Source organism: Chaetodon auriga, chromosome 9 (assembly GCF_051107435.1).
Source record: "Chaetodon auriga isolate fChaAug3 chromosome 9, fChaAug3.hap1, whole genome shotgun sequence".
NCBI classification, from domain to species: domain Eukaryota; kingdom Metazoa; phylum Chordata; class Actinopteri; order Chaetodontiformes; family Chaetodontidae; genus Chaetodon; species Chaetodon auriga.
In genome coordinates, this window is record NC_135082.1 from 22,413,061 (window position 1) to 22,428,586 (window position 15,526).

A 15,526-nucleotide genomic window follows, 5' to 3' on the forward strand; every position below is an offset into this window, starting at 1 on the left:
TTATAGTGGAGGACTGGAGCTGTGCATCACTGTACCATGTTAGTGTCCATTAATACATTGCTATCAGTAAGTATGGTATATGTAAGTAATAACATAGCACATATTTTTATCAGCTGATGTCATATCAAATGGATGTCACTTGGCATGTGTTTCTGCAGACTTAAAATTGCATGACTAAGTCCTTTTTTCTTTGTTGCAATGTTACCAGAATAAAAGAAGACCGTGATGTCCATCAGTGAGGCCGAGGAGAAGATTTCGTTACGTTTTAGCCATTTACTGGGACTCATTGGTACAAATACATCTTCATTTATTTCACATACATTTTTTTTTTACTTTTACTTTGAAGTTTTCACAATCTAAATGATTCAACAACAAAATGAGGAACTACCACAACAAAGTTCAAATTTCCTACTGGGGAAAATTATGCAAATGTCACTGTAGTAAAATTGACACATGTATTTTGCCAACCAGCAAAGGTACAGTTAAAGTAATAAAAATAGACAAAAATAGGACAAAAAGGTGGTTCATGTCGTTACTTTGACCAGGACTGGGCCATCGTTATGATGATCCAAGTGTTATGCCAGATCCTGAACAGTGTTTGAGGACTGATTTTTGTAAAATAGTCAACATTTTTTCATAAATAAAATCTTTTTTCTTCATTTTTTATTGATAAATAATATATATTCATTAATATTTAGGAGTCAATTGGGGGAGCAGGGACAGATAATCACCCATAGAAGCCCTTCCTGAATCCATGGAAACTTCAAAAGTCTGAAGAATGTTCTTGCTGAACATATGGGGTATATCAATTTTGGCTAATGCATCCCATGAATATTGCTATGAATAGTTCTTTTGAATGAATATGTACATACATGTACATAATGAAGCATTAGGTACACATATGCAAAGTACTGAACATAGGAAATTATGGTCTGTTTCATTGATTTCTTCAGTGAATAAGCATGGCGCAAGACTAAACAAAGAAGGTTAATAGCTTAGATACAAATTTGTATTGTACATGGTTCAGCTGAGTCTGTAGATCCAACCCAAAACTGAAGCGTTCTTTTCGGGAATATAAATTTCAAAAAGCTGATAAATGACACCTATTCCCTTCAGGTCCTCATGATGGCAACAGTTTTCACTCCTCATCCACGTTTAAGAAGTTGCCCGCTGGCAATTATGTTAGAGGATGTCCTACTACGATTTCGATATTTGAAACACAGTATCCAAGCATTATGTCAAGATCCAGTGATTTAACGTACTGCTCATCTTGTTATGACGCCCCAAATGTTTTCACTACAATTCTCCCTACAGCAGTGGGAAGTTCAGTAGTCCGGTTTTCAAAAAAATACATTGTACTTGGGGCATTTCCACAATCCAGAATCTTGGATCTATGAAGCAAGTCACATCATTTTCATGTTAAAACGACGAGGACCAGCTTGTCCCTCTGCCGAGTCCACGTTAGTTCCGTTAGACTTTGACCGAGGCACATATTCAACATCTATGTTGTTTTTATGTTTTCCTTTCCCTCTGCTCCACACGAAAAGGAGCAGGAAACAAAACAAGACCACTCCAAGGAAAGTGAAACAACCCATAGCTGTTGACACTAAAATAGTCTTTAGGTCTAAACCGAGGGTCACGCCGGCTGTCCCATTGGCAGTGGTATTGCTGGGATCTGTGTAGTACTGGGTCCTGTTGGCATACAGTGATCCCAGACTTTTCACCGCCAATGTAGTCATCAGGGTGTCATTCCCAGCAGTGTTGGAGGCAAGACAAAGGTACACGCCGCCGTCTTGTACCTCTGCTGACTTGATCTCCAGTGTACCATTGTTGTGGACGGTTACTCGACCATGGCTCCTACTTGTCAAAACTCGTCGACGTGGGGACAACCAGGATACAGTGGGTCTTGGTGTCCCCTCAGCACTGCAGCGCAACATCGCCTGCTGGCCCTCATCCACAGTGATAGTTTGAGTTTTATTCTCACGGATTTTTGGCTTCGTACATGTCACGTAATAAGATAGGAGAGTCTCCTTAAACTCCTTAAAAGGCCTGCCACGAATACCTTCGGGTGTGCTGCACTCTGGCTGTGAATCTCCAAAGAAGATGGAATGCCTTTTCTGTAGGATCCACATGAGGCGGCAGTCACACACCAGGGGGTTGTTGTCAATCAGAAGAACCTCCAGAGCCTCAGGAGACTGAAAAACACCTTTCTCCAGTGTATCCAGGCGGTTGTGAGACACATTGAGGACTTTGAGCCCCCGTAGGCCCTGGAAGGCATACGGTTCAATGGTGGTTAGTTGAGCACTGACAAGATGGAGCTCTTGAAGCCTAACCAGTTCCATCAGCATTCCCCCTTCAATGTGCCTGATGCGGTTGTGGGACAGGTTGAGGTGTGTCAGGTAGGGCAGATGCTTCAAGGCTTGGTAAGGGAAGGAGGACAAGTTGGTGTTGGTTATGAACAGAGTGGTCAGGTTGAGGCCATGCAAGGTATTGGCAGGCACATGATCTAGTGATGGCCAATTATCAATTTCTAAGTGCCGCAGCCGGAACAGCTTTTTGAATGAGTATGGATGCAAGGTGCTGATGCTGAGGTATCGTAGATGAAGGCTGACCAAGTTGTGGAGGTGGGAAAGGGCCTCAGTGGGTACAACTGTAAGGTTGCACCTTTCTAAGGTTAGTATCTCCAGGCTTAAAAGTCCACTGAAAGCACGGTGAGAAATGTAAACCAGATCATTGTCACCCACTTCCAAAAACTTTAGATTGTGCAGGTCCTGGAACATGTAATCCAGGAGGATGACGATCTTGTTGTCACTTATATCCAGTCGGGTAAGATTTGTTAAGCCTGTGAAGACGCCTAGAGGTATGAGTTTGATACGGTTGCTCTTGAGACTGAGCGAGTGCATGTTAAACAGGGCGTTGAAAGCTCCCGGCTCAACATAACTGATAATATTTCCACTGAGGTCAAGTTCCTCAAGCCCAGGAAAGGCAATAAAGTCATCAGGGTTGATCATTGTCAGTTTGTTCTTACTCAGGTCCAGGATCCTGGTCTCTGTTGGGACCCCGTCCGGGATGGTGGGCATGCGCTTGCGGTGACAGACTACTGCCTTGCTCTGCGCCGAACACTCGCAGCGCGAGGGACATCCCAGGGTAGAACCCACAAAGACAGCCACGAGGGCCAGTCCCAGGAATGGTTGCCAGCATGAGACGACCGTGTGCAGCATGACTTTGCTCATACAGTCGACCATTCTGTCACGGTTCTGCAACAAAGAGAGGGAGAGAACAAAGAGAAAAACAAAGAGGTTAGTTAATCACTCAGGATGCACTTTGTGGTAGCCGTGTTCCTGTAGAATTAATCAATATTCCAAATAACATAGAAGGACTTAGTCTGGTTTAGAGAAAAACAGCCTCAGGTGCTTTAACTAGCGCTGTGTAGAATGAGAACAGACTGGATGAAACTCACTGAACACAGATGTCTCATTCTTGCCATCCTATTCCCATCTAGTTACTTATTCAAATAAAGGCAAGTTGAATATTTTGAATTTAAGAACTTCCTTCTCTCTCCCCTTTTCCATCATCATTTTAGTCTGTCTGCTGTCTTTGTTTTCCTTGCAGCTATGGGACACTGATCAAAGTAGAACAGTGCTGGTTAAAATGCTTCCCTGGTGAGTGTTGGCAGTTAATTTGATTTTCACCAAAATCAAATTAACTGCCAAATAAATAAAAAGTGCAGCTTTTGCAGCCCATTGTGTCACTCCACTTCCTGTGTATTAATAATTCCATAAAGCTTGTTTTCCTTGACAAGAGTTTTAATAGTGTTCCCTACTATTCTAAGTCAGAATAACAGATTGGGGAAACATAGAAAATATGCTGTTATCCAATGACATTACAAAATTAAAAAAAACAACAACAACAACCCCCCCACCAAACAAATCAAAACAGTATTTCCTCAGAGAACCAAACCCAGACAGGCTAAAGTGGCAAATTAAAAGGAATCAATCATGAAAAAAACATTGGTCCTTTATGCAGTTCATGGATAAATGTGATCAACTCCATCAACAAGTAAAAATGGCTGGACAGCATCATTCGGTGTTGTAGAACAGGATCTAATAATGATTGCGATTAGAAAGGTCACAGAAACCAATAACAAAGGTCTCACATTTAGTATCTTTTAATCCAATTTGTTTCAACAGCATGCAAACAAATGGTGGATGTATTAAATCAGTTATGCTGTGAAATGTGCCATCTGTGTTCAAATAAACCTAATAGCAAAGAGAGTCTGCCAGGATTGCTATGGTACAGCAGAAGTTAGCAAACACCGCTATACAGCAAAAAAGAATAAAATGGCAATTCTTCTTTCTGCTTTCTGTACTTTCGTGATCGAAAAGATTGCGCTTGACCCACTTTAAATGATCTTGTTATGTGTGTGCCTACATAAATTAGATGAGAAATATATGGCATTGTTGTACATGTGACTCATATATATGCAGTATCCTTTCATGGAGCTTCTGAAAAATTTACATTAAAACACAGCCTGGTCCATCTTGAATCTACTTGTTATGCGTTTTTTTTTTTTTTTTTCATTCATAAACCTATTCATATGTATCACATAAGCACCTACTCATATATATATCACATGCACATGAAGATAAGCAGATATATGACCTGAATGCACTGCTTGCCACAAACAGACTGGGTGACAGGTTGCATAGATCGCAAACCATCCTTGCCTCATTTGGTGTGTCATGGGCTGTGCTAAATTTAAACGATGAAAGGAATAATCTGAATTTCTCCCCAGGCTTTTTATATGCAAACAGATTATGGTGCAAAGATAATATGATGGCATACCCATCTGAAGAGAAATATTATGTAAACCTAAGACATCAAACGGCCAAAATGAGGGAAATTTGAAGCTGCGAATGCAAAGGACCAAACGCTCATGTGTCAGTGACACTATTCAAAACTTCACTCACAACATCAAGTGCAACACTGTGCACACTAAAACTACACATGTAAGTGTTTTAATGAAAGATTCAAAACACTGTTTTGTACCAAAATGCAGGCACCACAGTATGATGCTAACTAACCAAACATGGACACATTTCCATTTACTTCTATTTCTGTTATACAGCATCTAAATGGTGGTGCAGTAGTTTACTACAGTATTCATGTGTGTCATTGTGCATTACTTTATGTTTTGTTTTAATAAAATTCGTAAATATTTATTACTCAGTCATATTCATAGATTTGTCCTTTTTTTTTTTTATCTCTTTACTTTTCCTTGCCTCCAGTTTGCTATAAAGCTTTATTGCTCGAGTTAGTGTGCACCATATGGCTGGCTCTCCATTGCTGCTGACTTGAAAAACATTGCCAAATGTGCACTGGCCTGTTTAAGTGTTCAACAGCTTTCTAATAGTTTATTTGAAATGTAAAGATAAATCCTTACTCCCTGCATTAAAAGCGCGTCCCTTCCATATTATGCTCAACATTCATGCTAACATGCAAATCGCCTCAGCCTGTCTTCACAAAACACCTCGGTTATTGCTCCTGTTACTGCTTTCTTTCATTTTGTGAGACCAATATGGGAAAATATGCATTTTAATTGCTTTCTTTTGTTTACATAGATTGCTGTGTTTTATCTCGCGGGCTTGATAAATGTTCAGTACCAAACCTGAAACTGATAAGACAACATTTCATTTTATCAACAGATTTGTTCACTTTTATATTTTTTTTTGGGCAGTATGGTTTCTATACAGCTGTTTGTGTTAAAGCAAATATTAAACATATTGCTTTTACTTGGTCACGTATGGAAAAAAAACATTGCTTTTGGTGATGAATTGGCAACGTTATCATAAACACGTAAATGCTCAAGTCCAATATTCAATGCAATCATCAGTAAATTAAGTCAGTGAATCAGTGAATGTTTATCACAGTGTTCAATCAAACATTTCTACATGAACGTGGCGGACAGGCTTGTGACACACATGCATGGACACACTTCTATACAGAGAGATTTTCTGGTGTCCTTGTTTCTGTAGATTCTTCCCACCTAATAACCGCCTTACGCACACACACAGACCACACGGACTGCAGCACCATATGATTCGATGGTGTACTAAGAGGGGATCTAATCAGTATAATGATTGGATGTCTTCATAACAGTGTGTAATCAGAGCAAGAGCGAGCCTGTGATCTGACCCTCTCATCTGGGCCGCTGCTCAATGAGAGAACCATAATGCAAGAGCATCATCAGCAGCACCTGCTGAAGTGTGTCCTGTGCAGGAGCGAATGCTGCACGGCATTAGGCAGAAGCCCCGGGGCAACATCCGCAAATAAAATCCTAACTATCTGCTCGCTGACTGTTTGCTGCTTGTGCCATTCAAGAGGAAAGAGAAAGTACAGGTAAACTTTGTGGCCAACAATATTCAGCAGTTATAGAAAAAAAGGTCAGTTTGCTTGATTTTACCTGTTTTTTTTTTGGCCTTGTTTCCATGAATAGCTTGTAATCATGGAAACATTTCTGATATGAATAACAATGTAGACGATGTGACGTCAAAGTAAAGACTATGGTGGCTGAAAGCAAACATACACAAACACATACATATTTATACATATACAGAATATACAGACTACAGGATTGACTGTTTTATATTGATGTTCACCAATCACAAAGATGAAGCAAAGACAACCAGGATCTCTACAAAAAATGTTCTTAGTAGACCATAATATCTTACAGCTACAAAAATGAAATGAAACACATCTCAAACAGGCTAATGATAACATGATGCAGTCAGATGCAAGGATTTCTGAACTCTGTCACAAATAGGTCCTGGAGTACAATGAAAATCAGAAAATGTACCTTTTTTTTTTTTTTTTTAAAACCATTTTCCGGCATTTTTATATCTCAATATTCTGTAAACTGCCAGTGACATTCAGTAACAGTCGTGTTACTGAAATCCTGCGGTGCACTATGAAATAAGACTGCACAGTGAAGGTGTTTCTGTAATGTGGCCCCTGACCCACATTAGTGCGGGGTTGGATCCTGAGAGGGAGAGGATAACAGCTAATGGTGTCTGACTCAGCATAAATCAGTGAACAGCCATTTCGCCGAGGTGCTGAGGTCGCCTGCGCGATGCCATCATCCCAAGCATATGTGTACAAGGGGCCCGATGTGAATCTCAAACTTACTCAACACTCCAGACCATTGAATTTGGATTTACTCCTCCACTATGGCAAATATATGAAAGCATATTTGTCTTAGCTCATTTCTAATACTCAGTTTTGTATTCCCATCACAAACTAATCTCCATATGAATTGCTGGAAACAGGCCGGGCTCTTCCATCCCATGATGCCGCTCTTTACTTTTCAACACAGCCCGGGGCTAACTAGTAAGAGGATGAGTAGGGATGACGTCTGTCGTTACCAGAGGCACAACACGGCCCTGCATGCGCTGTTAGTCATGATTCCACTAACATGTCGTCCTCATGTCTCTGAAATGCCTTCCGTGCAAAAACAGGCTTATATTACTTCATCCTGAATCTCCCTCCTCTACATATGCACGCTAAATGCTATTATATTTGCTGTGTCTCTTGTCCGGCTAATGAAGCTTTTGACCTCTGCACTCTTGATTAGGTGAGCAAACACGACAAGAGGATTTATCAGACAGAAATCCACAGGTGAGCGGAGCCACTGTATACAGCAGATTGTAATCGCTCCCCTGGCAGGCGAAAGATATCGTCCTCAGGTCATCGCTGAATTTCTGTCTCGGTATCTTTGATTCACATAACCTCACTGTGACTCTTTCATTTTGTTGAAAGTGTTTGTTGTTTCACATATAATAATGGTGATGACAGTGGACAAACAAGTAAATGTGCAAATTAAACGTTAAGTCAGTACATTTTTATTGAAAAAGGTGGGAAATTAACATGGTTAAGGCTTATTTTTTACTAGGGGTACAGGTCTGCACTTAGCTAACGAAACAATATCATGGCACAACTGTTAAAAAGTAATTATTTGTTTACTTGTAAAGGACATTTATGACAAAAACAAAAGTATTAAGTGTTTCAAATCTTATGATTTTGCTATTTGAAAACACTAAACAGTAAAAGATTCACATCTCGTGTGATGACTCTGTTGGTTATTTTGGACATTTTGTGTTGTGACAAAGCAGACCAGAAATAATGACCTAATGATGGAAAGTCCTGGGACATGAAGCTTGTTAAATATACAATGTGAGGTCATTTCAAAAGGAAAGCGTGACAGTTATTTATTCATTGATTCTCTTTTATGGGAAACATCAACAACAAAGATCTGAAGTTTGAGTTCACGTCCTGCGGCGTTCTTCTGCTCGGCCACATTTCAACAGTACACATGCATCCGTGCACGCAGCATAACAGCGACACACACTAACATAGATGTCTGGTGATTTTAGATACAGCACATAGAAAACACAGCAGCTCCTCAGAGCTCCAGTGCCAGAAGCTCCACGGAAACATGGCAGCTGATTTTGTTTCAATTGGTGCAAATTGAATCAAGCAATCATAGGTCAGTTTGCTCATCAGTGTCTCTCCCCCTGATGGGCAGAGTGGACACCCACTATCCATGTTTGATTTCAAATGATTTACCAACTAATTAGCCCAACAGCTCCAACATGGAGCAGATATAATTATGCAAAACGATAAATTCAATCACTTGATGGTAAAGCTCCTTGGGCAGGAGGTCGGCTTGTCAGGCTGCGACATGATCTCGCCCTTAAATTCATTTGTAGTCTTTAAATGCTAAAAACGCACGAAGCCTGTTCATATACTGAAAGATTATACAAGTTCAAGTGAAAACATGAAAATCAAAGTTGGCTTGACGCGTTTCTTCCGCACTCGCAGCGACACGGTTTGTCACTGCTCGACACTGTAACCACTACATTCTGCTTACACTTTCACTTTCTCTTAAGCCGTAATCCTGGCAAACTATTGGTTGTAAACATTTTGCTTTGGCTTTCATCTGAGGGGTTAGTTTGCACACCCTGAACGCAGACAAGGCACTTCTTATTTTGCCCAAGTAGTTTGAGGATTTAGATAACAACTTGGCCTCTGTGCAATCAACCAATAAAAAGCCACTTGTGAAATTGGCCTGCCTCTATCTCCTCTGGAAAGGTTTTCAGACTGTGTTTGATGTGGCCCCCAGGCACTGATCATTGCACATAATGTGATTCCTCTTCACACAGAAAAGCCTCCCTGCGTTTATGGTGGATGGTTGGAGACAGTTGCTTTCTTTACCCTGCAATTATCAACACCCCTTAAAAAGCATAATCAAAGCGTCAAATTTTGATATTTTGACTTATGAGACCGCTCTGGAGGAAGAGCCCCTTCCAAAGGCAGGAAAAGGAGGAAAATAACTTTCTGAGCTCGATCAAAGCTGCAGAGGAACAGGGCTGTGTGAGGAATAAAGCAATAATGAAAGCAACATTATGTGTAATCATGCAGGGAGAGAATGTGCTACATACTGGGTGCAGCAGTTAGACTGCAAGTTCTCTTGTACATTAGCATCTGACATGGCTGCCCTCATGTCAACGGGTCCAACTCATCGTAATGTAATTGGTTATAATGAGGAGCGAATAAGAAAGGCGAGTCTTTCAGAGAGTGCCAAAGAAAAAGGAATCCATTTAAGTCAGAAATAAACCATTTCACCACTTTGACATATGCACAATCTTCGGCATGGTTAGCGTAAGCACTCTATACACTCAGTGTTATTCTCACTGCGCATTGAAAGCTTCTGTGGCCAAGAGATTGCAAAGTCTTGCTTTCTGAAAACAGCACACAGCATGCAAAAAGCACAGTGTTTGATGTCTTCATTTCCCAGATTACTACAAAATAACAGTACATCCTCATAAGGGTCATTGTAAGGGAAAGTTATTAAATCATCATTTTATTTTAATGAGGCTTATATCTTATAATGATGCTACCCTGAAGGAAAGATGTTATTAACTTGCAGGTTAGTTCAGAGTCAGTCAGAGTGTGCAATTAACCCACCTTTTCAAAAGAGCATCGACGAGTAATCAGCTGAGATCATAATGAGAGGGAAGAGACTTGCGATGCTCTTTGCCTGATCCATTATTGGACGGATCTTTGTAAAGGGCAGTGGCGCTTTAAGGTGAGTCTCTGCCAACATGCAAAGTGACACTGTGCTTCTTTCATAAACCGCCATCAATCTGACTTCTCATGCAACACAATGCCTCCTCAGGATGTGAACTGGATATGATTAAACAACTTGGCCTCCGTGAATTTTCCAAAACGTAAATAATTAACGGGAGAAGACCGCAGTATTTCTAACGGTAGAAGCAGCAGAAGAAGAAAGACAAAAGAACAACAGCAGCAACTTTGATTATTTTTCATCACACAGACGGAAGAGAAATCTAAAAATCCTTACTGGTAACTGCTCTGCTCTCACAACCGTTCATGAGTTGGATTCAATGTCGCAAACTGTATAATTCATTAACACACACACACTGCGAGAGCAACATGATCATAGTCACATGGTCGAGGGTTTTGGGACCTTGAGCCCTTAACAGTGAGGATCAACAGCCTCGGGGCAATAATAGGCTTCCATGCACAAATTGCCCTTCTGCTTGGCTTGCAGAGCAAAGTCAAAGCTCAATTAATCCGTGTTAATTAGAGATAAACTTGGTAGATTGAGTCAGTTGCTCTTTTCTGTGTCTGATAACCTCTTGGTTTGGGAAAGAATCAAAACGGCCGCATCAAACAGTCGGATCTCGACACATCCCACAAGAAAAGCCTCTCAGAGAAGTTGATCCTCTGTTTAACGGCTTTTAAAATTCTGAACTTTGGAGGCAAGATGGAGCTTGTAAAAGAAGGTAACAAAACTTGGTAATTAAATGTGTGGGCATAGAAGTACAACAGTGACAATATGAGAGGACTTAAGGTCTGGGGAACAGAGCATTGTCATTTCATTACATTTACAAAGTGACACGTGAAAAAGAAAAATCAACCAGTTTGTCAGTTCATTAGGGAGCAATGTGTTATGTGCTATGACTTTTACTGCACTGGTTTTTTCTAAAATGACACCCACTCTCCACTCCCAAGAGACTCATACAATATAAACATTAATGCACCTTTATGTTGATATTGGGATGACGTTATTGTGCTGCTTAGCACCACTTAAGCAGGTCAGAACACTCTCCAGAGAGGAGTCTGTGTTCCTTCACTATGATTAGGACATTCAGGACAGATACTTAATCTCATATTAACAAGGGCAAATGGTCTAAATAGGTGTGAACGGCCCATAGGATTCATTACAAATGTGCTTTTTCTAAAAAATGTGGAGCATTGGACTGGCTTCTTTTCTGATACCAAAATCCAAAGCCAGACACAAATTAGACTGCCAGCAACTCCTCTGTGCTGACTTTTAACTGATCCCTTGTGTGGTCCTGTTTTACATTTCCAAAACTGCCTGAAATCACTTGGTGTTTGATTTGACTGGAGAAACATGATGGACAAATCAGCCTCGCTGCAGGTATGATTGGCATGGCATCAGCCAATGAGCACGGCAGAGATGCCATGTTGTTGTTTGTGGAAGAAAGCGTGTCTTCATTACACTGTTTGTCTGTTAGAGAGCACTGAGAAGCTTTTAAAGACACATTGAAATGCACATCCTATTTCCAAGTGTTAGCCATCTCATGGTATAGGCCCCAAAAACACTAAAACACATTTAAAACATTCCAGTATTTTTATGATTCATCCTGAACTCAAACATTTACATAAATTTGACCCAATCCAGCACCTAGCTAACCCTGCCCATCACGCAAAACCACACAGAACTGTTAGCTTGAGGGATGCAGGCGCTAGCAGAGCAATCTCATCGTCAGACGCTGTGGAGGCTAAAGGCGCTCTCACTGCAGTTTCACTCTGACATCAACAACCAAATTCAAGGGCTTCTTCTCAGAAATGGTTCCTTATTCTTTACTTGTATGTTTACGGCCGATAGCATCATTATCACTATCTGTACAGGCTTCAAAAATCCTGAATCCTGAATCCATCAGCTGTGCCACTGACGTAAAATCATGTATGTTACATTATTTGATAGAAATCAAACACATTCACCTGTAAAATACGTTACGTAACATGACACGAAGGCGATGAATGTCTGTGTTGTTTTAAATACCCAGAACCACTTCAGTAAGGACAGCGAAACTCCACCCTCATTAATCTCAGTAACTAGCAATATCTTTAGACAATGAAAACAGATCTTTGACCATCTGTGCCCTCACCACCACTTAGACTGATAATGAACACTACGTATGTGCCATGTAACATACATTCTGTCACACACACACTAAATATAACATGTAGCTCACTCAGCTCCTCTGTCTGTATCGAGTGGAAAAATCAATAACTGCATTGGAGAACACAATCCCTGTCATACGAGCATTATGACGACATTCATATGGATGAGTGCTGGTAGATTATTGATTAATTCTAATAACAAACCACCAATGATTAGGACTTAACTATAACCAGCTTTACGATGTTCCAGTTTACGACTAACAACTAAAGCCTGATTCAGGTTTGACATTTTACATTTCGTATTTCAGGCAATGCCACAGTGATAAGTCAACGATGCCTGGAGGGATTTTCTTTTTTCCACCTGCTGCCTCCACAGAGAGATTAGCCCACAACAGCCCCCCTGAAGCTGCGAGGGATGCTGTGTCTTGCCCATGGGTATAACCAGTAGGGTGTATACACGCATGCCAACAAAGAGACTTGAACCTGGGTGCTGCAGGTATTAAAGAGCTGCTCTCTACATCATGGCAGACTGCTGCCTGTAACAGGTAAAGAAGGAGTCAGACAGGAAATGAAAAAAGAAGCTTCTCTGGTCTCCTTGCCTTAATCTTCTCTTTCCTTTAATGACTTCCTCAAAAACTTGCATAACCAGCGACAATTTCTGTCACTGATCTCTCATAGCTTCACTGACCTAGACTGTATTTTTTATTCAGCTTCACGTCTAAAGAGCATTTTTAAAAGGGTAAGCAGAACCTCGAGTGAATTTCTTCCGACTCTGGCTTTGAACCGAAAAGCCTCGTGAGATAAACTGTGTGGACTGATTAAAATGCGTCTGCGGCAGCCGTTAACGCATTGTGTGGGCTCACGAGAGCCCTTGTTGATTCGCTCCTTGCACCCAGCACCCCACCCCACCCCTCCACGTCTGGACAGCCTACATCAGGTCTGAGTCAGGGGGTGTTTCATCTGTGCGATGACTCAAGCACAGGGCAGCTAAAGGTGGCCGGCAAACCCCTTTACCCCTACACCCACACACCTCATTCAGGCCTATATTTACATCTAAATGTTTTCAGAAAAACTAAGTATAGCATGTCCAGCCTGAGACAAAAGTTCAGGGTGAAAAAACAAAGCAGCCAAACCAACAATCAGCCATAATAAAGGAAGACGTGTGCTGCTGACTCCATGGATGCCCGTAGCAAAAATTCTGAAAACAACAAACAGTATTACTGCAGCATAATGGAAGCGTCATGCTTCCTATTGCCAAAAGTGCTTCAGCTTAGACCAAGCAGTGTGCTGAGAGGATGCTTTTCAGTATTACAACGAGACACTTCAAACACGTCATTGTCACACTGATAAGAAATGACTCCATATTCATTTGGAGCATGATACTGTCACATTTTGCAAAAGCTGGAAGAGTTTATCAAAGCAACCAGTGTTGTCACTTGTGCATTAAGTATCATTCTTCACACAGTATCTTCAGCACACCCATGACAGACCACTGGGCAAGATGTAATTTCTGCTCAAAATAACAGACAAACAAATGCAGAGATGGAATTTAAATCTTTGGTAAGCTACAGAAATTATTCATGCCTTTAGCTAAGAGGAACACATGCAGCTCTGACATACCCATGCATCTCTGTGATGTCCCAGCAGTGTTTCAGTACACTTGGAAGGAAATCTTGTACAAATATCTGCAAGACATCTCTCCATCTCTTCCTTTAAATCAAAATGGATCCACGACTTCTTGTTTTAAATCTCCTTCTCTTGTGCTGTTATTCTCTGCCCGTGTGACGCTTGTTCCTCTGAGTCTCCGTCTTTGTCTTCCCCTCTCTCCCTTCTCTTTGGTTTTCTCTCTCTTCACCCAATCAAGAGATGTGGCCTCTGACCTTGCAGCTCAATGTCATTAAACTCCTTTCAATTCTGCAGCCTGTAGCGCCTCGGAAAACACAATGTAGCCTCACGCAGGAGTTAATATCAGCCCTTGATATCTGCTTGTGTATTTTTCTCTCTCACACAGTCTCTATCACCTTCTGATGTGAGCCGTTCACGGGAGAGAAAAATATTGAGATACATTTATTACTGTTCAGCTTTGCACTGGTATCTCAAACACAGTTAGGGGAAAGGTAATGACATATTGATTGACTCCAGTGGATCTATGGAATTTCACAGTCCATCCAAATCAAATTCTTGAACGAACAAACATCAGCAAAGGTTCACAAATTATACAGTGTTGATTCAGGCATGTCTTAATGTAGCAGCTTAATGCATTTTCATCCTTTATCCGCATATAAAACATGAAGGTAAAGGTAATTTTATCCTTGTATTCTTAAAAATTGCCCTGTCTACTGTTTATGTACAACATGAATGACATGTGGTGTCCATCTTGGAAGAGAAATCCCCTCTCTGACGTTCATTCTGAGGCTTTTTTTCCTATAAGGTTTAAATATGAAAGTGGTTTCACTTTGACTTGGATTTATATCTTGAAAACAGTCTCGTATTTAAACTAATTTACCACATGATGCTGTGTAGGGCTATTTAATAGAAACTACAAAAATATACATAGCGGTTTCTAAAATAGAGTACTTAATGTATACTTTTAAAAGATTTCTTGTAAATTTGGGCATAAAGCCTTTTGTAAATTTTCAATAATATTCAATCTGCGACCTTTAGAAATGGAATTTACAGTAGTAAAAAATGGTAAGATAGTCGAAAACACTGCAGATGTGGAGATGTTTTTATGTGCAGATGCAGACAGAAAGCTTGGCGACCACTGCTGATTGAACAGATGAAAAGCTGGGGACGATAATAGTTGATCCCACTTAACTCCCTGCTCTGATCTGATGTGTCTCGTTCTGTAAATAAGGCTGTGTTCACACTGCAAAGCTTCATGCTCAATTTGGATTTACTGTTCAGATCTAATTTTTTTTGTCTGGCTATTTTTTTCTTGAAATGTGGCCAATATCGGACTCCTGAACTGACCCACTTGTGCAAAACAACAATAATAAGTCATATGATGTCATACACAGAACATATGACATCATATGAAAGTAAACATGGAGGCCATTGAAGTTCAGTGTTTATGATTTCTTTTAGAAGCTGAGGTGCAGTGGAGGCCAGGGAATTCATGAGAGACGCTAACGAGGACAAAGAGAAAGGAGCCGAATTTTTAATCATGGCTTCTTGTGGAGCAACGGCACCTATGTCTGTACGGAGGTGTGTGGATGTGGAGTCGGACCCA

The 15,526-nt window shown here is 40.7% G+C and overlaps 1 protein-coding gene across 2 annotated transcripts in view; it reads right to left on the minus strand.

The window, feature by feature from the left end:
- Positions 1-266: 266 nt before the first annotated feature.
- The window catches only part of lingo2 (leucine rich repeat and Ig domain containing 2), a 197,951-nt gene continuing 182,691 nt past the window's right edge, over positions 267-15,526 (minus strand). For both annotated transcript variants that reach the window (XM_076739137.1, XM_076739136.1), the window contains exon 5: positions 267-3,257. In XM_076739137.1, coding sequence (XP_076595252.1) covers positions 1,404-3,245 — 1,842 coding nt within the window. In that variant the 5' untranslated portion in view covers positions 3,246-3,257 and the 3' untranslated portion in view covers positions 267-1,403. The remainder of the gene's footprint in view (positions 3,258-15,526) is intronic.